General features: G+C 37.0%; 1 protein-coding gene across 3 annotated transcripts in view; it reads right to left on the bottom strand.

Moving 5' to 3' along the window:
• The window catches only part of AGK (acylglycerol kinase), a 142,291-nt gene that overhangs the window by 41,737 nt on the left and 76,746 nt on the right, over positions 1-23,808 (bottom strand). For all 3 annotated transcript variants that reach the window (XM_004046327.4, XM_055346430.2, XM_019031215.3), the window contains 4 exons: positions 19,516-19,555; positions 16,059-16,138; positions 11,432-11,507; positions 1,463-1,555 (listed from right to left, as the gene is read on the bottom strand). In XM_004046327.4, coding sequence (XP_004046375.1) covers positions 1,463-1,555; positions 11,432-11,507; positions 16,059-16,138; positions 19,516-19,555 — 289 coding nt within the window. The remainder of the gene's footprint in view (positions 1-1,462; positions 1,556-11,431; positions 11,508-16,058; positions 16,139-19,515; positions 19,556-23,808) is intronic.

The raw sequence follows: 23,808 nt of genomic DNA, 5'->3' as shown, positions 1-23,808 counted from the left end.
AAGTAAGCATTAAGGGTATCTTTATTAATAAATTTTATGTTTTAAAAGTAGTTTTAGGCTCACAGCAAAATTGAGAGGAATACAGAGATTTCCCATGTCCCTCTGGCCCCCTATACGTGAACCTTCCGCCCATTATCAACATCCTTCACCAGAGTGGCACATTTGTTACAACTGACGGACCTACATTGACACATTATTATCATCACACCCAAAGTCCATCGTTTACACTAGGGTTCCCTCTTGGTGTTGCAGATCTATGGGTTTCCACAAATGTATAACACTTATACATTTATGTATAACAAATACACACACACAAAAAATTTGTGTTAAACAAATTTGTGTGTAACACAAATGTATTCACCCTTACAGTATCATAATGAATAGTTTCACTGCCCTACCAATCCTCTGTGCTCTGCCTATTCATCCCTCTCTTCAACATCTGGTAACCTCTGACGTTTTCACTGCCTCCATAGTTTTGCCTTCTCCAGATATCAAATTGTCGGAATCACACAGTATGTAGTCTTTTCAGACTATCCTCTTTCACTTAGTAACACACATTTAGGTTTCCTCCATGTCTTTTCATGGCTTGATCGCTCACTTCTTTTTAGTGCTGAATAATATCTATTGTCTGAATATATCTCACTTTACTTATTCATTCACCTACTAAAGGACATCTTGGTTGCTTCCAAGATTTGGCAATTATGAATAATGCTGCTACATGTGCAATTGTGTGGACACAGGGTTTCAACTCCTTTGGTAAATACCAAGGAGCATGATTGCTGGATTGTATGTTAACAGTGTGTTCAGTTTTGTAAGAAAACACCCAGCTGTTCCAAAGTGGCTGTACCATTTTGTATTCCTACCAACAATGAGAGTTCCTGTTGCTCCACATCCTTGCCAGCATTTGATATCATCAGTGTTCTGAAATTTTGGCCATTCTAATAGGTGCATAGTGGCATCTCATTGAGAAGATGCAATATTAAAACAAAAGCAGATGCATGTATCTTAACATGTATACCTCTTCCTATTAATGTAGTATAATATTATATGTAATGGAAATGACATGAGAATGGATAGCTGAATATCTGTTTATTTTATAAGAAACATACCTGTTGATGGAAACTATGATTCCATTACAAACAGGGCTACTTCATAAGAGTCTTCAAAATATAACAAGATTATCCCATCCACCACCATTTTTTCTTCTGTTACATTCAATATTATCAAACTTAAATATGATAATACAAAAATCCTTCTATGTGCTGGGTAGATGGTTTACAAAAAGCAATGAAATGGAAGTGCAGGAGAAAAATTTAAAGCTATACTAGCCTTAGAGAGCAACAATCCTAAAATAATGAATTAAAATAAAAAATTTCTTTAAATTACAACATACCATTGCTCTAGGATTTAATTTCCATTTTTCTCACCTTCAAAATAGCTTCAAAGAGAAAAATAGTCATACCTCCTGCAGTGTCCCATCTCCTCCTGCAACAATGATCACATCCGTGTTTTCCATCAGTTCCAGGAGTTTCTTGGCTTGTCCCTCATAATCTGTCTGAAATACCAAGGAAGCCTTTGGTGAGTTTATCAACCTAGAGCCACAAAGTTAAAGGTTTAAAAATGTGGGATATCTTCTTTAAAGTTTTACATTGACTGTCTTTGTAAATTTTACATAACTGATAGACATGAAAAAAATAGCTATCAAAGCAATTATGTATAGTCGTTACAGTTTTACACTTTTAGAGCCAGAGGGACCTCAGAAACCATCTAGTCAGCTCCATACTTTGAAAATAAAATTCAAACCCAATAATTTGTCTCTTACACAGCTATCTAGTCAAGGGCATCATTTCCAGTCAAGTGCAGATTCTATTACATCCTTTATAGGAAGTCAAGTGTACATGCAAATAGGGAGAAGCAGACGTAATGACAAGAGCACAGATGTCAGAGCCCAAGAGACCCGGATTAAATCTCAACTCTGCTACTTTTTAGCTGAGTGACCTTAAATTCTATGGATCTTAATTTCCTCATCACTGAAATTATGTGTGTTGAGGGAGGGAATAATGATAACTTCTCTGTAAACCAGTTGTAAAGCAGTATGTAAAGCAACTGGTAAGGTAACTGTTCATAACTGGTATTGCACTAAATAAAAGGAGGTTATTATTGTTTTGTTATGACCATACATAAAGAAATATAGGTAGGATTCAAAGTAGTCACAAAACAATGCCTAAGACTTACCATTTTTATTGATACCATTTGATTTCAGATACATACATAGACTTCAATGAACCATTTAAGCCACGAATAATATGTATACTTCTAAAACCAAACACTAAATTTCAATAGACATAATACAACTAATATTAAAATAGGAAACACTCCCTCCAATTGATATCACACTATATATACTAATAGACAAAAATTAAATGTCTGGATTTCAGATGGGCTTAAGCACCTATGGCATAATAAATATATATATATATCTGGGCCAGGCGTGGTGGCTCACGCCTGTAATCCCAGCACTTTGGGAGGCCAAGGCAGGTGGATCACGAGGTCAGGAAATCAAGACCAGCCTGGCCAACATGGTGAAACCCCATCTCTACTAAAAATACAAAAATTAGCCAGGCATGGTGATACACGCCTGTAATCCTAGCTACTCAGGAGGCTGAGGCAGGAGAATCGCTTGAACCTGGGAGGTGGAGGTTGCAGTGAACTGAGATTGCACCACTGCACTCCAGCCTGGGCGACAGAGCAAGACTCTGTCTCAGGGAAAAAAAAAAAAAACAACAAAAAAAACCCCATACATATGTACATATATATACATATGTATGTCTGGTCTCTGTCCTTGGTTCCTGGCAAAGAGTTCCTAAAACCCCTGGAATTTCCTGAGTGATAAAAATGTCTTTTGTTATTCATGGCAAGACCCTCTCAATCTTGCCAGTTTGTGCTAATGAGGTGATTGGTGGGCCCCTGAATAGCTTCAAGATGGGAGCTGGTCACCAGAAAGATCAGCAAGGTGATTAGAGGGTTGGAACTTTTAGCCCCACCCCTAACCTCCAGGGAGGAGTGAGGGGCCTGAGATTGAGTTAACTCACCAATGGCCAATGATTTAATTGATCATGCCTGCTTAAAGGAACCTTCCTAAGCAATGGAGTGTGAGGAGCTTCCAGGCTGGAAGCAAATACCTCAACACTGAAGTGTTGAGAGGAGGCACACCTACAGAGGGCATAGAAGCTCTATGCCAATCCCTCTGCCCCCATACCTTGCCCTATGTATCTTTCCATTTGTTGTTCCTCAGTAGTATCCTTTATAATATACTGGTAAACTAAGTAAAGTGCTTTCCTGAGTTTGAGTTACCGAACCTGAGGGGAGGTTGGGAGAACCCTGGATTTGTAGTTGGCAGGTCAGAAGAACAGGTGACCATTTCCCCAGGATGTGAGACTGGTGCCTGAAGTGTGGACAGTCTTGTGAAACTCAGCCCTTAACCCCTTGGAGTCTGCACTAACTCCAGGCGTTGGTATCAGAATTGAATTTAATCAGATTGAATTGAATTGTTGGACATCCAACTAGTGCGAGAAAAGACTCCAGCATCTGAGCCAGTAAGTCCTATATGACATTAATTCACAGTGAACACAGAGGAAAAAGGAAGACTCCTTAAAATAGTACCATCTAATTTTAGGATGAATAGTTCCACTTTTATTCTAAAAATAAAATTATGGGCTTTATAGTTACATATTCGCAAATATTTGACTTTTAAAAAAATGTATGTATGTCAATCCTGATGAAAAGGATGGTTCATGAACACCCAGAAATAAGTGATCATGAGGAATTAGCCTGTGTTCTCACTAAGGCCAAGTGATTTCATACTGTCCTCATTTCCTTCTTTGACAGATTAGCTACATTAGTAGATCTTGGAAATTAGACAGACACATTATATCAGGTCTTTAGCAAGACGCCTGGCAAGTCACTTTATGATATCCCTGTGGACAATGTGAAGACATGTGGAAACAACATGCTAGAAAACAAGTAAGTGGATGAGCTACCAACTGAATATCTATGTCCAAAATGTGATGCTCATTGGAATGATGTCAAATTGCTGGAAGATTCCTAGGACATTTCATTAAGGGTCCCCCTTCAGCCTTTTCTTAGGCAATACTTTGTCAACAATGGAAGTGAAAGGTAATTTACTAGATACATAAATGATACAAAGCTGACATTTTCCCCTCCTTACTTCTCTAACCTCATCCTCTCTTACTCTTACCCTTTGCTAATTTCACTCCAACTACACTGGCCTCTTTACCATGCTTCAAATATGTCAAATACACACATGCCTCAGGGCCTTTGGACATGCAGTATCACAGCTCGTGATACTGTGATACTTCTTCCTCAAGCATCTACATGACTAACTCATTTCCTTTGGGTGTCTGTTCAAAGCTCATCTTGTCAGACCCACCTTCCTTGACCATCTGCAGTAAAATAACACCCCTATTAGCCTTTGTCTCCTTACCCTGCTTAATCTTTCTTCTTAGCACTCATCGCCATCTGACAAATTATACATTTATTGATATATTTGTTTCTCACCTGCATTCTTGCTTTCAAACCTTGAAATGAAGCTCTTTAAGGACGGATAGGGAATTTATTTTGTTAAGACTATATCCCCAATACCTAGAACAAGGCTTAGCTCATAGTGGGCACTAAATAAATATTTGTAAAAACAAATTAATAAATGTGAAAAGGTGTATGAATAAAAGAATAAAAACTTTAAAAGATCTTGACAGATTTGACAGACCATAATTTCAAAGATTAATAGAGATAATATTAATATATTTGAGGCTCTGATCTTAGAAAAAAAATCCCAAATGCACTAAAAGAGGAAGGATAAAAAGGTGGCCTAACAGTCGCCCCCTCCCAGAAAAAAAATCTAGACACTAACCTTACACTTTTCAAAAAAGCTAACTCAAAATGGATCATAGGCCTAAAGGTAAAATAACACAGGAGGGAATTTAAGTGATCTTGGGGTTGGTGATGAGTTTTTAGATACATCACCAAAAGCAAGATCCATGAAAGAAAAAAAAATTGATAAATTAAAATTCAGTAAAATTTAAAACTTCTGCTCTATGAAAAGCACTATTATAAGGATAAAAAGACAAGCCACAGCCTGAGAAAGAATATATGCAAAATGCATAGCAAACAGCTTGCATCTAAAATATATAAATAACTCTTAAAACTCAACAAAAAGAAACCAGCCCAATTAAAAGGGCAAAGATCTGAACAGACACCTCACCAAAGATCTACAGATGGATAATAAGCATATGGAAATACACTCAACATTATATGTCATTAGGGAATTGCAAATTAAAACAATGAGATTTCATTATACATTTATTTCAGTGGCTAAAATCCAAAACACTGACAATAGCAAAGACTGACGAGGATATGGAACAACAGGAACTCTAGTTCACTGGTGGTAATAATACAAAATGGTACAGCCACTTTGAATGGCAGTTTCCGATGAAACCAAACATAGTCTTACCATATTATCCAGCAAAAGCACTCCTAGGCATTTACCCAAATGACTAGAAAACTTATTTATGTCCACCCGAGAACCTGCACATTAATGTTTATAGCAATTTTATTCATAGTTGCTAAAATGGAAGTGACCAAGATGTACTTCAGTAGGTGAATGGATAAACTGTAGCACATTCAGACAATAGACTATTGCTCAGCAAAGAAATGAGCTAACAAGCCATGAAAACACAATGGAGAAACCTAAAATGCATATTGCTAAGTGAAAGAAGCCAATCTGAAAAGACTACATACTGTATGATTCCAACTATATGACATTTTAAAAATAGCAAAGTATGGTGACAGTAAAAACAGCTGTGGAGGGAAGGATGAATAGGTACAGCAGAAGAACAGAGAGGATTTTTAGGACAGTGAAATTAATCCGTCTGATAATATAATGGTGAACACAATGCATTATGCATTTGTCAAAACCCATAGAACTGTGCAACACAAATGCAAATGAAAACTATGCAAATGAAAAGAGCAAATGCAAATGAAAACTATGGACTTGAGTTAATAATAATGCATGAATAATGGCTCATCAATCGTAGGAAATTTATAACACTAACGCAAGATGTTAATAATACAGGAAATTGTGGGCAGGGGAGAGAAGGAATATAGGTTTTCTGTGATTTCTCTTGAATTCTTCCTTAAACCTAAAACTGCTCTAAAAAATAAAGTCTACTTTTTTATAAAGTGGCCTGATGGTACATAGCAAACAAGATAATGAGTCCAATATGACTCAAAATATGATATATCGACAACAACAAAAGACTCTGAGCTTGAGCTGTTTGAAAGAATAGTATATGGAACAAGAGACTTGGTGGTCTTGCTTTACTCTTCCTTAGATAGCCCATACCTCATGGAAAGAAACTGGAAATGTTTAAACCACAGAAGGCTCAAGGGAGCATCAGGATAACATTCTTGATTATTCCAAAGACTATTTTGCAGAAGAAAGATTAGGCTTGTTTCACATGAACCCATGGGATAGAACCAAGCCTGAAGTCAATGATTCTCAATCCAACTACACATTATAATCACCTGGGAATGAATAAACAAGTGAACAAGTGAATGAATGAATGAAATTATTTTGTAAATACAGACAGACTCCACTCCACATTAGTTATATCTAGGGAGTGTGACCTGGGTACGACTTATATTTTTAAACATTTCCAGGTAATTTGATATTCAGCCAGAGTTGAAAACCACTGACCTATGTGTAAAAACTCTTGGGAAACAGATTTCTTCTCAAAATTAGGAAGAATATTCTAATAGTGCTATCCTAAGATGAAAGAGGTTGTCTTGGAGCTTTCACGTCAAATGGGAGACAAAGCCTAAGGTAGAAAGCACATGCCTTAGAGTCGACAGACCTAGGTTTAAATGAGTTTTGTCACTACTAATTTTATAACTGAGCAGGTTTCTAGATGTTTGTATCTTCAATTTCCTCATTCACAAAATAAAGATGATAACACTCAACTTCACTGAGCTTTATGTGACTTAAATAAAACCAGCTATGTGAAGTGCTACAATTCCATTTCTAAAAGAATGGTAGGCTAGGTACCCTGCCATTGAAAATTAAAGCTACTGAGTAAAATAATGAAAACATCTCTGATGCATCAATAAACGAGAATAAAGTAAGGAACACTAAATATAAAACTAGCACCTATGCAGTAAATGTTCTGAGGGTATCTAGTAAACCAGGTAGATCTGAATGTTGGTTTTCAAAGTTTCACCAGGTTCTAGGAAAAGCAAACAAAAATCCCAGGACCTGCTCAAGATTAGTGAATCTAGTACAGAACAACACCCCACTATAAACCAGGACCCAAAAGACTGCATGTGCAGTTTAGAGAGAATAAAAGCGAGGTTGACTCACTCATACTCCTAGACGATTCCCAGGGCACTGCAAAGAAACCTTCGTGTTCTGAAATTTGGTGCTAAATGAAGGGATAAACATCTTCCCTGAGAATCCACAACTTTAGGCTAGTCCTTACATAAGTAACCGAAATGCGTGCTACCCGGATAATCTGAAAAATCTCAAGCTAAAAATTTAATTTAAAGAATTCACAGGACTGTCATACATATATTATGCATTGAGAAAGACACAACATTTTGTGGTACTTCCACTAAACTACATAATCTGAATCTAATTATAACAAAACAGTAGATAAACCCAAACTGAAGGACGTTGTTAAAAAAAAAAAAAAATTGAGGAATTTTTTAAAGTTGCCTAAACAAATATCACAACTAAATACAATATGTGATCCCAGATTGAATGCAGAACAAGAAAAAGTGTTTTTTCTTTTGTTATAAATGGCATTCATGGAACAATTGGAGGCCGAGGCAGGCAGATCACGAGGTCAAGAGATCGAGACCATCCTGGCCAACATGGTGAAACCTTGTCTCTGTTAAAAATACAAAAATTAGCTGGGTGTGGTGGCACGCACCTGTAATCCTAGCTACTCAGGAGGCTGAGGCAGGAGAATCGCTTGAACCTGGGAGGCAGAGGGTGCAGTGAGATGAGATCGTGCCACTGCACTCCAGCCTGGTGACAGAGTGAGACTCTGTCTCAAAAAAAAAAAAAAAAAAAAAATTCTACAAGATAATAGTACATCAATGTTAATTTCTTGATTTTGATAACTGTTCTTGCAGTTATATAACAGAGTGCCCTTGTTTTTAGGATATAGATATTTAGAGATAAAGGAACATTATTTCTGAAACTTACTCTCAAACAAGCCAGAAAATAATGTGTGTGTGTGTATACATATATATATATATATATATATATACACATTCATACATATACACACACATACATGTAAAGAGAGAACATGTGTAAACATGGTAAAATGTTAATACAGTATTTGAGGAGTTTGGGTAAGTGATATGGGAATTTGTATATTCCTGTACATTTTTTTATAAGTTTGAGATTATTTCAAAATAAAAGCTAATCCAAAAGAAAGAAAACAAACCCTGTAAAGAGTAGTGGTTTCTACTGAGGCATAAAAAGTAAACGTTAGTATTTCTATTTATTTTTTAATCTCATCCTTCTAAATGTCTATTTTCTGTATATGTAATGTACATATTAGTACTTGCATATAATTGATAAGTATCTTAAACTGGAAAAAATCACAAACACATGAGTCACAGGACATTTGATAGTATAAGATGGGGTTAGATAGTGTAAGATGATAAAAGAGAATCGCTACTTTTCCTAAGTATGAAAATGGCACTGTAGATAAATGTAAAAGTATTCTTATTTGTTTAAAAATACACATAAAAGTATTTAGGGATAAAATTAGAGGATATCTGTAACTGACTTCAGGGAACCGAGCTACCATGTGAAGATACATAGTGGAGACAACATGAGCCAGGGGACAGCCAGCATCAACTTGGAGACATGTGAGTAAAGCCATCGAAGACCACCCTTCCTCAGCCATGCCACTATGAGCCCAGGCGAGACTACTGACCAATGGAATCATAAGCAGAAAAACAGTGAGGCCATTTGTTCTGTAGCAATAGATAACTGGTATAGAATGTTGGAATGAATTAAACAGTCAAGTCAAAAGATGAGAAAATGGGCTTTACAATATCCTGCTTTCATGCTTTTATCAACAATACATCTAAAATCTCAGGAGAGAAAAAAGATGAAAATAAAGGGATATAAAAATGATACCAGGCAAAAACTAAAAATAAGCAAGCTAGTATAAATTACCAATAATACTAGATAAGATAGACTATCACAAAAGGCAGTATTTGTGCTAAAAATAGTCACTCTATGACAGGGTCGAAATGTAAGAAAAATGAAATAATCTGAAATTTTAGTGCATCTAATAACCTAAGTCTCAAAATACAAAATGCAAAAATGGAGAAATCTATGTAGTGAAATAGACAAATCCACAATTACAGTGGGAGATTTCTAATACCCCCTCTTGAGAATTTATATAGTTAAAACAGAAGAAAAAATCAGTAAGGACATAGAAGACTTGAACCCACACAATTAACAGACTTGACTTAATGAACATATATAGAACATAGTGCCCAATAACTGATATATACTATTTTTAGGCATAGATACAACATTTATGAAAACAGAGCACATGTTAGACCATAAAACAAATTTCAACAAACTTTAAAATACTAGAATTTTATAGACTACATTTTTTGGCCAAAATGCAATTAAGTCTGAAATCATTAACAAAGACAATCAGAAAAACTTTAGATTTGGAAATTCAAAAACACATAGATCAAGAAAAATCACAAGGAAAATTTGAAAATATTTAAAAATAAATAATAAAAATATTATGCATCAAAAAGTATAGGATGCAGCTGAAGCAGTAGAGTGGATCTGTAGCTTAAATACATACAATAAGAAAGGAAGGTAAAAATGAAATAAGCAATGAAGTTAAAATGTCAGAAAAAGCACAGCAGAAAAAATTTTTTTAAAAAGTAGAATGAATGAAACAATAAAAAAAAGATCAGAAATGAATGAAAACATATAAATGAGAGGATCAATAAGCCAAAAAACGGTTCTTGGCAAGGGCTAAATTGACAAACCTCTCACAAGATTACTGAGGGGAAAAAGAGAGGGTACAAATAAAACAATATTGAGAATGAAAATAAGACATTACATATGCTATAGAAATTTAAAAGTTAAATAGAAGATATTAGGAACAACCTGATGTCAATTAATCTGAAAATTTAGATGAAACAAATTCCTTGAAGAATTTACCTTACAAAAATTAAGTCAAGAACGAAACCTGAGTACTTCTAGAACTGTTAAAGAAATTTAATGTACATTGAAAATTTAAAAAAGATAAAAAAGGCTGGGCATGGTAGCTTACACCTATAATCCCAGTACTTTGGGAAGCCAAGGTGGGGGGAATCACTGGAGTCTAGGAGTTCAAGACCAGCCTTGGCAACATAGTGAGCTCCTGTCTCTACACATACACACACACACACACACACACACACACACACAAGAAAATCTCCCCTCAAGGAAAGCTCCAGATCCAGATGGTTTTAGCTGTTTCACCAATCATTGAAGAAACAAATATCAGTCTCACATAACCATACCAGGGTCTCTCATACCTGCCACATTACAGGTACTCAAACATATGTTAGTTTTCTTCCCCTTTCTCCTATGCCCAGGGGCAAACAACTGGAAAATCATAACAAAAAAGTTGGAAAAGAGGGTTCAACATTGCATGGTAAACTAGACTAAATGATCCTTTTTAACTTCTATGATTTCCTGGAAGTGTACAATATTAGAAATTGGTCAACAGACTTATAACCACAGTAAGAGAGGTTTTCACTACATACACATGTATGTACTTACCCACATATATCTCATTTGAAATTCAACAAGTAGAGTCCGGCATCTTCGAAATAGTACAATTCCTTGTAATTTATGCTTGCCTCCTTTTCTTCTTAACTAAATCTCACAAATTCTAAAGCTTTACCATTTAAAATTCTTCACCAAAGATAATTCCTTACCAGAGAGAAAATGGTTTACCTGTTTGTGGAACTACTAAGAAATTAAATTAATTACTCAAACTTGAAGGTTGTGTATTTTCAGGAAAAGAATTCTTACAGCTACAACAACTTTCATCTTCCAAGAGATGTAATTCCACATCCTATCTCTCAGATGAAAGGTGTCAAGTTCTCCAAGCCTCCATCCAATCCTATTCAGAAAATGAAAAGCTGACACTATTTGGAAAAAAACAAAACTACATTTATTAATTGTCAGAACAGGATACAACATTAATTTCTTTGCTCTTGTGACAAGCAATTTTCGCTAAGAAGCCAAGAGAAGAGGTTGTTATAAGAGGCAGCTGTTTGGGTGAAATAAACATTCAGGAGCCATTCTTACCTTAACAATAGTCACATCCATGCCAGATAAATGTAAAATCGGGGCAGCATTTTTTTCAAATAGAGTCCTGGCTTTTCTGTAAACAAAGGAAAAAATATAAACATTTTAACACAGGTTATCAAGAGCAAGAACAAAAAGCCTTACAATCTTCTTCAGGGCAGAATAAGAAAGACTATGCAATACGGGTTTCCTTTATTTGTTCAAGCACAGAAAGTTTAACAACAAGTAATGAGTTAATATGAATGGAAAAATAGAACCTTAAACTCTGGGGCCTTTGAGAATTTGCTGTTTATCTAATGCAATAAGCTCTTATCCATTTGGGAGGCTTATAGTTCACAAAGTAGTTCCTCTAGGGGAAGAACGAACACTAGATATGGTTCCATTCAGGCAACGATGCTTGATTCACTCAAGTATTCGTTGAGCACCTACTGTGTGATAGACACAGGTGGAGGAGCTAGGAATACAACATGACAAAGCAGACCAAACTACTAATTCACCAGAAGCTAGTCTGAAACTCCCAGGTACAGTCATGCCCTCTCTGTGCTCCCCTAGTACCTTATACACATCTCTGTTAGTGACTTTCACACTGTATGGTGATTAGAGACTCCCAAGACTGTTGTCAGGACTAGACTGGAAGCGTTCCAAAAATAAATACCAAATCTTATTAATCCTTGAATCCCCTGACCTCTAGGATTATGTATGGCACAATTAGAAAGTACTTACTAAGTATCTGATGAATTAATGCACAAATGAATGAATAAACCTGCCCCAAATGTAGACATGTAAATTCTGAGGAAAAGGAAACAACACGATGTCTTATAAGAGAAAAAACAGCCTTCAAAGGGTTTGCATATTTCAAAAGTATTATGCATATCATTCTGACAGTGAACTCTTGTCCAATTCAGGTCAGAATTCAAAAACACAGTCTAGGAATCCAGGGACGCAGAAGTTGTAAAACAATCTCTTCCACCAATGGCATAGTCTCAAAGTCAAACTAATGTTAAAACATACCAATTAGTTGACCTTTTACTCAAATATTTCAACTATTACATAAGGAAAAAAAAATCCAGTACTTTCAATCAATGTCAAACACCTAACTTTTATATCCACATTTACTCAGTCCTCTGTCTTATTTTTAAACTAAGGCTGTATCCTTTGACCTTAAGGATACTTTATACAAGAATTTAAGGATATTTTATAGAAGAGACATTTTATATTCAGCTACAAAGGCAGCTAATGAGGAACACGTATAGTTATGCACAGGCCAAGCTCAATATTCTTTAAACTAAAAAGAACCACCAAATGGCATATAGAACACAAATCACTTCTTATTGTGAATTAAAATAGAAATTGAGAGGCTTGCACAAATTTTCACAAGAACCATCCAAAAGAATATCTCAAACCAAGGGCCTGAGTGTATTATAAGCAAATTAAATATTTTCTACCTTTCTACTGCTCTGAATGATTATTAGAATGAACACAAAAGGGTAAATGATAATTTCTCCTTTCCAGCTCACCATTTCTAGGGGCTTAACCCAACATTAAAGCACTGAGCTAGTGATACTGCAAACAATTCTCCTTCCAGGGTTGCTTTCATTACTAGATTGATAGGAAAGGATCAGTTGGAAGTGGATCAGATCTATTTCCTAAAAGCAAAATTCTGAAGAAGTCTCAATCTGCCATATCAATCACAACAAATCTGTAACCTCCTCTGAGTTAGTTTAAGAAATCAGTTTAGAATATTTGGGTCTTTATTCACATCTTTATATGATGTTATAAGTTCAGAAAACCTCTAAAATGAAGGTGAAGACTTTTTTCCTTCTAATGTTCTATATAAAAGATTGAAAAACAAGTGTTACTAGTAAGAAATAAATTATTTATTACATAATTAAGGGTGAGATAACACCAAGGCTAAATAAAAACCTTAGGTACTTTTAGCAATTTCCAGACTCAGACACACACAAAAAATAATTACTCTTTTATGTATTATTTATTAATGCTAAACACACAGTTATCTTATTTCTTAAAGCTCTTATGTAGTTTTAAACCAGTACTACATAATGAAATAGCTACATGATAAATTATAAATTATATGTCAGGACAGAGCTATGATGACAAAAATAGTGCAATTAAATAGTGAAAGCTTTTAAAAGAGAAAAAGAAAGGATGCTGGAGAGTTTCCGACTTTCCCAGAAGCACGCAGGGATTCACCTTGTTAAAGGAGATAACGCCTTTAGAAAAGACTTTCCTTCAGTGGCAGTATTTTAGCTTACCTTTAGATAAAGATGTTATAGTTTTAAACAAGAATCTACCTTTAAAAATGCAAATATATTTACATGTAAAAAGAACCTAAAATTGCTCTGAAAAATTTGCTTATTAATTTTAAATATGTAGATACCTCTTAGAAGCAGGAACTCAAAATAACTGGTTATTGCTTAAACAAATTGCCATAAGTTTCATCAGAAATTAGCAGGTTGTTAATTTATTAGGTCTCTAAAGGAATAGAACAGTTACACTGAAGTAGGTAGAAGGAGAGGTACAAGAGCTTCTGGGAAGGATGGGATAGCGAAGTGAAGACTGTTCTGAACCCAACCCATAGTCAAGAGTAACAATTTCAGCAGTTTATATTTCTTACATTGTGTGCTTATTATGAAATGGAAATAGTGCCTAATAAGCATTATCTCATTTAATACCAAAGGTCCCTATTCCACATAATAATTTTTAAAGTATGTACTATTGCCTTTCTGATTTTACAGATGAGTAACCTGGGGATTTAAGAAGTGAATTAACTCCCACAATATCATAGAGCTAGTAAGTGGCAAAACAGTAAACAGACCAGATTCCTCAAACTCCCAGACCCAGGCTGAGTTCTCTGTTATCTTCAGCCACGGGCCACCACTGACAATTTACTTATCTTAGGTATTTTGACTGTGTTATATTAGGGCTTGTTGATTTGTTGTATGATTTAGTATTAATATTAAACAAAAACGATCAATAGGCATTATGACTGGTGCGTTTATGGGGGAGGGAAGCGGCTCTAACAAAGCCCAGCAGATATGATTCAGTTAGGCAGAATAGTCTGTTTAGACAATCTGAATTAAACCACTGAATTACAAAGAAATAAGGCAGGATGTGTCCTCCTGTCTGTGAAGTCACACTCACTGCCTCTCAAGAAATGACTAGAAAAACTGACTTCAGAGACCCTGTGTTTTACTCCAGACAACATTATGCCTACCACTTACAATTCAGCCCAAACTATCTTTCTTGTTGTTGTTCTTATTACTTTAATGTCATTTGACTTAGATCTTATAGAATCCAATTTAATCCATATTTACTAATTTCTTTTTTCTTTCTTTTTTTTTTTTTTTTTTTTTTTGAGACAGGGTCTCACTCTATTGCCCAGGCTGGACTGCAGTTGCGTGATCATGGCTCACTACAGCCTCAACCTCCCGGGCTTAGGTGATCCTCCCACCTCAGCCTCCCAAATAGCTGCGACTACAGGTAAATGCTACCACGTGTGTCTAATTTTTGCATTTTTTCCAGCTAATTTTTGTATTTTTGTAGAGACAGAGTTTCACCATGTTACCCAGGCTGGTCTCAAACTCCTGGGCTCAAGTGATCTGCCCACCTCAGGCTCTCAAAGTGCTGCGATTACAGGCGTGAACCACTGTACCCAAACTACTAATTTTTTGATTCCCAAAAAGCCAAAAAGAATTGTTCTGGACATTAGGGACATAAGAGATATCACTTTTTAACACTCAACCCTTTAATTCTGACTATTTTTTCAAAATAAAATGTTAATTATTTATTCTAAAGCCGTCAAGGTCTTTGTATTCACCTTTCCAATTGAATAATAGTTACATCTAACATTGTAAAAAAAATGTTTTGCCTATTTATTTTTCCTTAACAGACTTTGAGTCTCCACACACCCACTCCCCACCCCCACATACAGCCTCTCCACGTTTTAGTGTGGTTCATTTGTATAATCAATGAACTGCCATGATCAAATCATTATATACCCAAGTCTCAACGATTCTTCACACCTTAATTCCCACAATTCCCACATGACATTTCCAGGCCAGCCAGATCAGTTAAAGGCTGTCCTGTGTCATAACAAAGCCATAACTAGGTCACTCCTGTCTCCAGGCCCCTGTCCCATGGGCTGTTTCCTGAGCTGAGAAGAATGGGTAGTCTTCTCCTGCCTGCTTCCTCCCAGGCCTAGCTCAAGGATCATCCCTTTTGGAAAGAACATTTCTGATCTCCCAAGCCCACAGTATTCTTGGCCATTTCTGAACATCCTGTGGACAGAGATGGCCTAAGGATTTACGTCCTAGCAGTACAGCAGTCGCTCCCGAGGGGACTACTTCCAAGCAAATAAGACATCTTTGTAGGTGTTAATCATGGAATGATTATTAAACTTCAATTAGACAAGTTTGCTAAGCATCCATTAGTTTTATAGTTATTTCTCATTTAACTGTTATTTCTACATTACAAATGAATCTTATTGCTAGAAGAGTACTAAACCTAGTTCTTCCAATTCCACACAATCTCACTAGCTGCCTGATAGTCCGTGATTTCTTTCCCCCTTAGAAAAAGCAAGTATATAACAAGTCACAAACGGAACTACCCTTTGCAAGCTGCAGGATTGAGAAAAACAGTGGCCTTCTTCACTTGTGCATTGGGAGGAATGAGTTGATTGCCAAACACCTAAAAAAGAAAAGAGCAAAGTTTTCAGTAAAAGTCCATTTATTTGGTAAATGTCACATGTATTCTTTCATTCCAAAAAAAATGTACTTGCAGTACATAAGGTATCTACCCTTGGGGAAAAATATTCTTTCATGATCTCATATTAACGAAAACACCATCAACAACAACAAAAAGTAACATTAGTTAATGACAATAAGCTGTATTTTGTATTGGAATAAAAAAATCCTGCTTTATCTACTAGAGGCAAATAACATTTATTTTCTCTATAAGCTATAGCTAGGTTTATTATAACATATAATTAGTAAGGCCATAGTCTGTCAGGAGAGAAGTTTAATCTATGTCTTTAGTTTTCAGAGTACAATATTCTTTCCAGCTCATCACTAAAATTTGTTCATGAAGAATCTTTGTGTTACCAGTTAATCTTCATATGTTTACACACATACAAAATAAACTGAATACTCTATTTGCCTTCTCTTCTTTGCAACCCTGTATGATAATTAAATAGCAGCAACTGGCAGGGGAAAAGAAACGTAACTAATATGTACCAAGCACCTTTTATTTGACATTTTTACACACATTATTCTTAGTTCTCAGAAACCAAGGAGGTATAAAATAATCTCAGTTTTCCAGATTAGAAAGTCCAGAATTAGGAAGATTAAGTTCCTGAAAGTCACAGAGTTGATCAATTACAAGCCTGGAATATACATCTTCTAATTCCAAAGCCTCTCTAACCTCTAAAGAGAGGATCAAGGATGAGGTAGAATTAAAAGGCAGAGGACTAGATGTGAGGAGTCCAAATGAGAAATGAATGGGAACTCTTGCTATTATGTCTGAATTGGAAATGATGGTCAACAAACAGAATAAGAATAGGAAAGTACCAAAATGGGCAAAAATTGGGGTCTTGAATGGTGGGAGGAGGCCTGAACCAACAAAGCAGAATTCTAGTATGGAAATACAAAGTAAAGATACGAGGAGGAAAAAAAGTAATGCAAATATTTTTTAATGAATAACTTACTCTAAATCTGCTATCTCCCTGACAGTTCATTTTGGAGCCTTTCTTATTATTGTCTATTGCTTGCTTTAAAAACAAAAACAAAAACAAAAATACTTTTTTTCTAAAGTAGAGAAAAAGACAGACTATTTCTTTGTAAGAAGTTTCTGGAACATTATAATTTCTATTCTGTTTTCATTCTTACTTAGACTTTAACATTTTGCTGCTAAATCTCCAAATACTGTAATTTTTCCTTTTTCTATCTATACTATTTCTGGAATGTGGCAGAAATGATATCACTAACCATTCTCTCTGGCCTACCAGATTCCACACCTATGGTAGTAAGATTATTCCTCCTTGCCCTCATTTCTTAGTGTCTAAAGTTTGTACCTACTTGCAAATCAAATCTCAGATTCGCAGTGAGCTAAGGAGTTTATGTGAGGCTACATTAAGTTTATGTGAGATTTGTTATTAAATATCATGTTTTCAAGAATTTAGACTGTAAAAGGAAGTACACAGATAGGAAAATTAGCCAGCTGAGGCTATAAGGACAGATCCACTTCCATTTGTGAGATGGAAGGAACTAAACATGCAGGGGAAGTGGAGAATTAGAATAGAAAGAAATAAGGCCAGGCAAGGTGGCTCACACCTGTAATCCCAGCACTTTGGGAGGCCAAGGCGAGTGGATCACAAGGTCAGGAGTTCGAGACCAGCCTGACCAACATGGTGAAACCCCGTCTCTACTAAAAATACAAAAATTAGCCAGGCTTGGTGGCATGTGCCTGTAATTCCAGCTACTCAGGAGGCTGAGGCAAGAGAATCACTTGAACCTGGGAGGCGGAGGTTGCAGTGAGCTGAGATTGTGCCGTTGCACTCCAGCCTGGGCAACAGAGCGAGACTCGTCTAAAAAAAGAAAGAAAGAAAGAAATACATGAGAAGGAGAAAATAACTAAAGGAACATCATCCCTGAAAAAGTATGAGGAGAGAGAATTTAGAAGAGGTGGAGGCATTTACTTTCAACAAGAAAGGGAGGGCCCTACAATCACACAGGTCTACTCTTCCTTAAAGAGAGAAAGAAAGGGGCCAGGTGTGGTGGCTCACGCCTGTAATCCCAGCACTTTGGGAGACCAAGGCAGGTGGAACACGAGGTTGAGATCGAGACCATCCTGGCCAACATGGAGAACCCCCATCTCTACTAAAAACACAAAAATTAGCGGGGCATGGTGGTGTGTGCCTGTAGTCCCAGCTACTCAAGAGGCTGAGGCAGGAGAATCGCTTGAACCCAGGAGGCAGAGGTTGCAGTGAGCCAACATCACACCACTGTACTCCAGGAAGATTTTCCAGTTGCTAATGATTGGCTTGGGACAGGGATCACCTTTAATTTAATATTAAAGTTTATTTGAATTGATTTCTAAAACAACTTAGAGCCATATGAAAGATAATACATTTAAACAAAGAAGTAATCAAATTCGTAAAACACAGGTTTAGAACAGCTACATAACAATCGCTAAAAAGAGGAATTATAGTATATACTGTAACAACTGCTAAAGAGAGGAATTAATATATAGTATCTATTGTAACAATCGCTAAAGAGAGGAATTAATTTATAGTATCTATTGTCACTGTCATCCATTAAAACATTTCAGAAACAAACATGAGGTCTGCCACCTATTTTTATTACTAAATGCTTCACACATTTGCCACTTTTGATTTTCATGTTTCTATTTTGGTATTTCTGACATCATAAGCTCAAATGATATAAAACAAAAAGGCAACTCAGTCTCAGAATTTCATCTGAAAGGTATAATGCACATTTTTGCAGTGGGGGGGCAAAAATGCTGTCTTATATTTGAAAGGACAAATATTATAATCCAGCTATAATTAGCCATATAAATGAATATTTAAGTAAAATCTCATGGAATATAACAGTGTACATGATATGGATCAGTTGAACTTGGAGATGAGCTTTAAAAATATGAATCAACAATTTTAAGAAGATTTGACTTTTAGAGGTAACACTTGTTCTGAACTGATATTCTTAGGGGTTATTCAGATCAGGGATGATTCAGGGGTTAGACAGATCTACAAAGACAACTGCAGACACAAACAAATTCCCAGAGCTTCTACCAGTCCAGTTCTGTGTTCTTGGGACCAATCCAGAAACAAACAGTCTACAGGGGTGGGCGTCAGAACTGCTCTTCACCAGATGGTTAACTTCCTGGAGTTCTACTCAGAGTTGGCTCCCAGCGTGATTCATCCTGATAGTGCTAAAAAATAGCCAAACTGCACAGATGCAAGACACTGTGAGAGTCCCCTGAAAGAGCTTAAGTTTTCTGCACAATGAAGATAAGGAGGGGCTTAATTTCATCACATTAAATAGTATTACCTGAGCTTCTTGACAGGCTGCTCTCCTTAGTAGGTTATCACTATCAAAGTAAGCAAAAGAGAATAATCATTAGCTTTAATAGATTATGATCCAAACAAAATTTGTGAGCTTTTTAATTTTTTGATATAGGCACCTCTTCTCTAAAAACACCCTAGTGAAAGTTCCTTAAAAACCTGATAACAGGCCGGGCGTGGTGGCTCACGCCTGTAATCCCAGCACTTTGGGAGGCTGAGGTGGGCAGATCACCTGAGGTCAGGAGTTCGAGACCAGCCTGGCCAACATGGTGAAACCTCCTCTCTACCAAAAATACAAAAATTAGCCAGGCATGGTGGTGGGTGCCTGTAATCCCAACTACTCGGGAGACTGGGGCAGGAGAATCGCTTGAACCTGGGAGGCAGAGGTTGCAGTGAGCTGAGATCATGCCATTGCACTCCAGCCCGGGCGACAGAGCGAGACTCTGCTGAAAAAAACAAAAAACAAAAAAACAAAAAAAACTTGATAACAACTTATCATCACATTTGAAAAATACATCCTCCGAATAAAAGTTTGTGTTAAATATTTCCATATTATGGTAACCAGAATAATGCCACATCCCCCCAAAATTTCCACATCCGAATCCTCAGAACTTGAGGATATGTTACTTTACATGGCAAGAGGGATTTTACAGACATGATTAAATTTAGGACCCTGACATGGGAGATCGTCCTGGATCATCCAGATGGGCCCAATCTAACCACAAAAGTCCCAAAACAGAGAGTTTCGTGGTTGTGATCAGAGGCAGACGTGATTATGGAAGAATGGTCAGAAAAATGCAACCTTGCCAGCTGTGAAGATGGAAGAAGGCTCTGAAGAGAGTCAAGGAATGTGGTGGCCTCTAGAAGCTGGAAAAGCAAAAGGATTCTCCCCTAGAGCCTCCAGAAGGAACGTAGCCCTTGCCACACTTTGTCTTAGCCCAGTGAGAACTGCTTTGGGCCTCTAATTCACAGAATGCAAGACAAGAAATTTGTGGTGTGTTGAACCACTAAATTTGTGGTAATTTGTTAAGGTAACAACAGAAAACTAATATACATATCCTGCATTTTTCTTACCCAGTGGAAATTAGGTCATTTGCCACAAGTAAATTTGAAATTAAGTTTCTTCTGCTACTGTCTTATCTAAATCACTTGTTTTTTATATCACTGTCAGACAATAAATCATAAATGGAGAATTTTGTCATAAGGCGAAATTTTGGCTTCCAAAAATGAAAGCATTCTGTCAGAACGTGATCACCTATTTAACATCAAGGTCTCTAAAATAGGTTTCTCCCATAAAAGCATTTTAAATGGCTTCAGTCACCTACGGGGCTCTAGAATCTTCATCTAAGAGCTTGTGCTAATGCACATTGCTGGCACTGCTAAGATAGTAACTTCAACGTGGTTAACAAAAGTTAAGAAATCAAATACCCAGAAAAGATGAACAATAACCAATTTATAGAAAAACTTGAAAAAAGGTTATTTTGCTTATATTCTCTTTCTAGACTTTTTTTATAACATTGAAAACTTTAAATTTTGCATTTTCACAGGAATTCAAAAGGCAACAGGCTCCTCTGGGTGATTTGACATTTACAGTGAATGAAAAACAATAAGCAAGCTTTGCTTTTTGCCAGAGTTGCTGTCAAAGGCTGCTGCTCAGCGATTCCATAGCCAGGCTGCAGAACAACCCCTGAAGTTCACAAAGCAGGCGGCTTCACTAAGAGAACACCATCCACAGGGAAGTATGGACGCTGTGAATCTGAAATCTGAAACCTAAGAACCGCAGGGCACAGTGGCTCACACCTGTAATCTTAGCACTTTGGGAGGACAAGGTGGGCGGATCACTTGAGGTCAGGAGTTCGTGACCAGCCTGGCCAACATGGTGAGACCCCGTCTCTACTAAAAATACAAAAATTAGCCAGGCATGCTGGTGCATGCCTGTAATCCCAACTACTCGGGAGGCTGAGGCAGGAGAATTGCCTGAACCCGGGAGGCGGAGGTTGCATTGAGCCAAGATCACGCCATTGCGCTCCAGCCTGAGCTACAGAGCGAGACTCTGTCTCAAAAAACAAAAAAACAAACAAACAAAAAAACTTAAGAACCATGTTTTACTGAAATTATCATGACATCAGTACCCCAAAAGCTGATGTTGTTTGATAACAAAGATTTTCAGGAGACTCACCCCTTGTGAAATCCAGCACAAGTCAGCCCAGTCCCCATTGGCTTAAGTAACTCTGCTCCCCTGTGCCCAGGTGGCAAAGAGCGTTGTGCAACCTTCTCTTCCTCCACACCCAGTATTCACAAATATTCATGTTTTTTTGAATGACCCACAGGAAATAACACATATTCATGTTTCACTTTTCTTCTTGTGTCCCTCCCAATCAAATGCTCTCACTGAATCATTCTAACATCAGTAACAACAACAAAAATATACTACAAGATGAGGTAAATTCAGGGTAGAAACTAGCGAAATATCTTGAAAATAATTAACATGTCACTAACTCCTTATAGCTTACTAGATACTTTGCATTTATGACCTTATATACAATAAAGAGGTAAAACACTAACCCACAGTAACCTCTGGATAACAAAATAATATGAGGTTTCTCATAGTAACCTGGGCATTGTCACTGACCCTCCCCCTGGACTGTGCTGACCCCTAGTCCAACTTGCACAGGCCCTGGGAACGCAGCTTCCAGCCTCTCCGGACTGTGCTCCCACCGGCCACTGCTTTCAATGCTTTCCTTTAGTAGACTAATTACCGTGTACCTCCAATCTCTCCTACAAGCTCGCCCTGTGGATTTTTTCTGCACAAGCCCTCTATGCTTCTGTAAAAGCTACAATCCCATCTCTATATCCTGCCCATTTCCAGGCTCCTCCTCTACTATGAAGGACAGGTCTCCGAAAAGCAACAGGCTCCTCTGGGTGATTAATAAAGAACATCACCCTTGCCACAGCTCAGGCACACTGATTTCCATGGACCTAGCTGAAAAGACAATAGCCCTGAATATGCACAAGAATATGGGGTAGCACCTTAGATCATTTTTTTCCCTAAGTTCTTTGTTGCTAGAAGTAAAATTCTGATTATTAGCTTGTGATTAAATATATTATTAAAGATTTCAGCTCTCCTGAGTTTATTAATTTTGATTAATTTATCAGAATGCTATTCAAAATAAAAAGATTCTGTGATAGTTAATTCCCTGAATTTAATGTGCCAAATGGAATATCCTGTCAATGCTACCTGTGAGAGAGCCAGAATATGCACCAATTTTGATATTACAAAAGAAGACCTCATTATAATCATACTTAACTTTGGGTCTGGCACGGTGACTTACGCTTGTAATCCCAGCACTTTGGGATGCCGAGATGGGCGGATCACCTGAGGTCGGGAGTTCGAGACCAGCTTGACCAACATGGTGAAACCCCGTCTCTACTAAAAATACAAAATTTTCCAGGCATGGTGGCACATGCCTATAATCCCAGCTACTCAAGAGGCTGAGGCAGGAGAATCGCTTGAACCCAGGAGGTGGAGGTTGCAATGAGCCGAGAACGCGTCATTGCACTCCAGCCTGGGCAACAAGAGCGAAACTCCGTCTCAAAAAAAAAAAAAAAAAAATCATACTTAACTTTGTTTAATATCAAAAATGGTGTTAACCATCTTGATCTTGCTATCTGATCCCGACTATTCCTAAAAATCAAACACATCCTCAAAGAAAAAAGATTTCTCCCATTGAGATAGTCTGATGATCTATAGCAAGCTCTGAAAACTATCTCAGCAAAGAAATTCCAAAAATATTTCAGTAATATCAGCATTGTCAGAATAAAAGACAAAACTTAAAATTCATGGAGCAACTACCTTGTACCAAGTACTATGGCAGTTGTTTTCATAAACCTTTAATCTTTGTAACAACCTTGCAAGGTAGGCATTATCAGGTAACAGAAAATATTCTCATTTTACAGATTAGGAAGCCAAGACTCAGAGAAGGAAAGTGGCGTGCCCAAAAACACAGAGTTACTAAGTGGTAGTGTCAGAGGCATTTGAACCAGAGTGACTCCATCTTGAGTAGGGTCTGGGTAAAAAGAGGCTGAGACCTACTGGGCTGCATTCCCAGGAGGTAGGGCATTCTAAGTCACAGGATGAGATAGGAGGGCAGCATACGACATAGCTGATAAAGACCTTGCTGATAAAACAACCTTCAGTGAAGACACCAACCAAAATCCACCAAAACCAAGATGGCGATGAGAGTGATCTCTGGTGTCCTCACTGCTCATTATATGTTAA

The sequence above is a fragment of the Gorilla gorilla genome, chromosome 6 (genome assembly GCF_029281585.2).
Source record: "Gorilla gorilla gorilla isolate KB3781 chromosome 6, NHGRI_mGorGor1-v2.1_pri, whole genome shotgun sequence".
Classification (NCBI taxonomy): Eukaryota; Metazoa; Chordata; class Mammalia; order Primates; family Hominidae; genus Gorilla; species Gorilla gorilla.
This window is presented reverse-complemented; position numbering and strand designations above follow the sequence as displayed.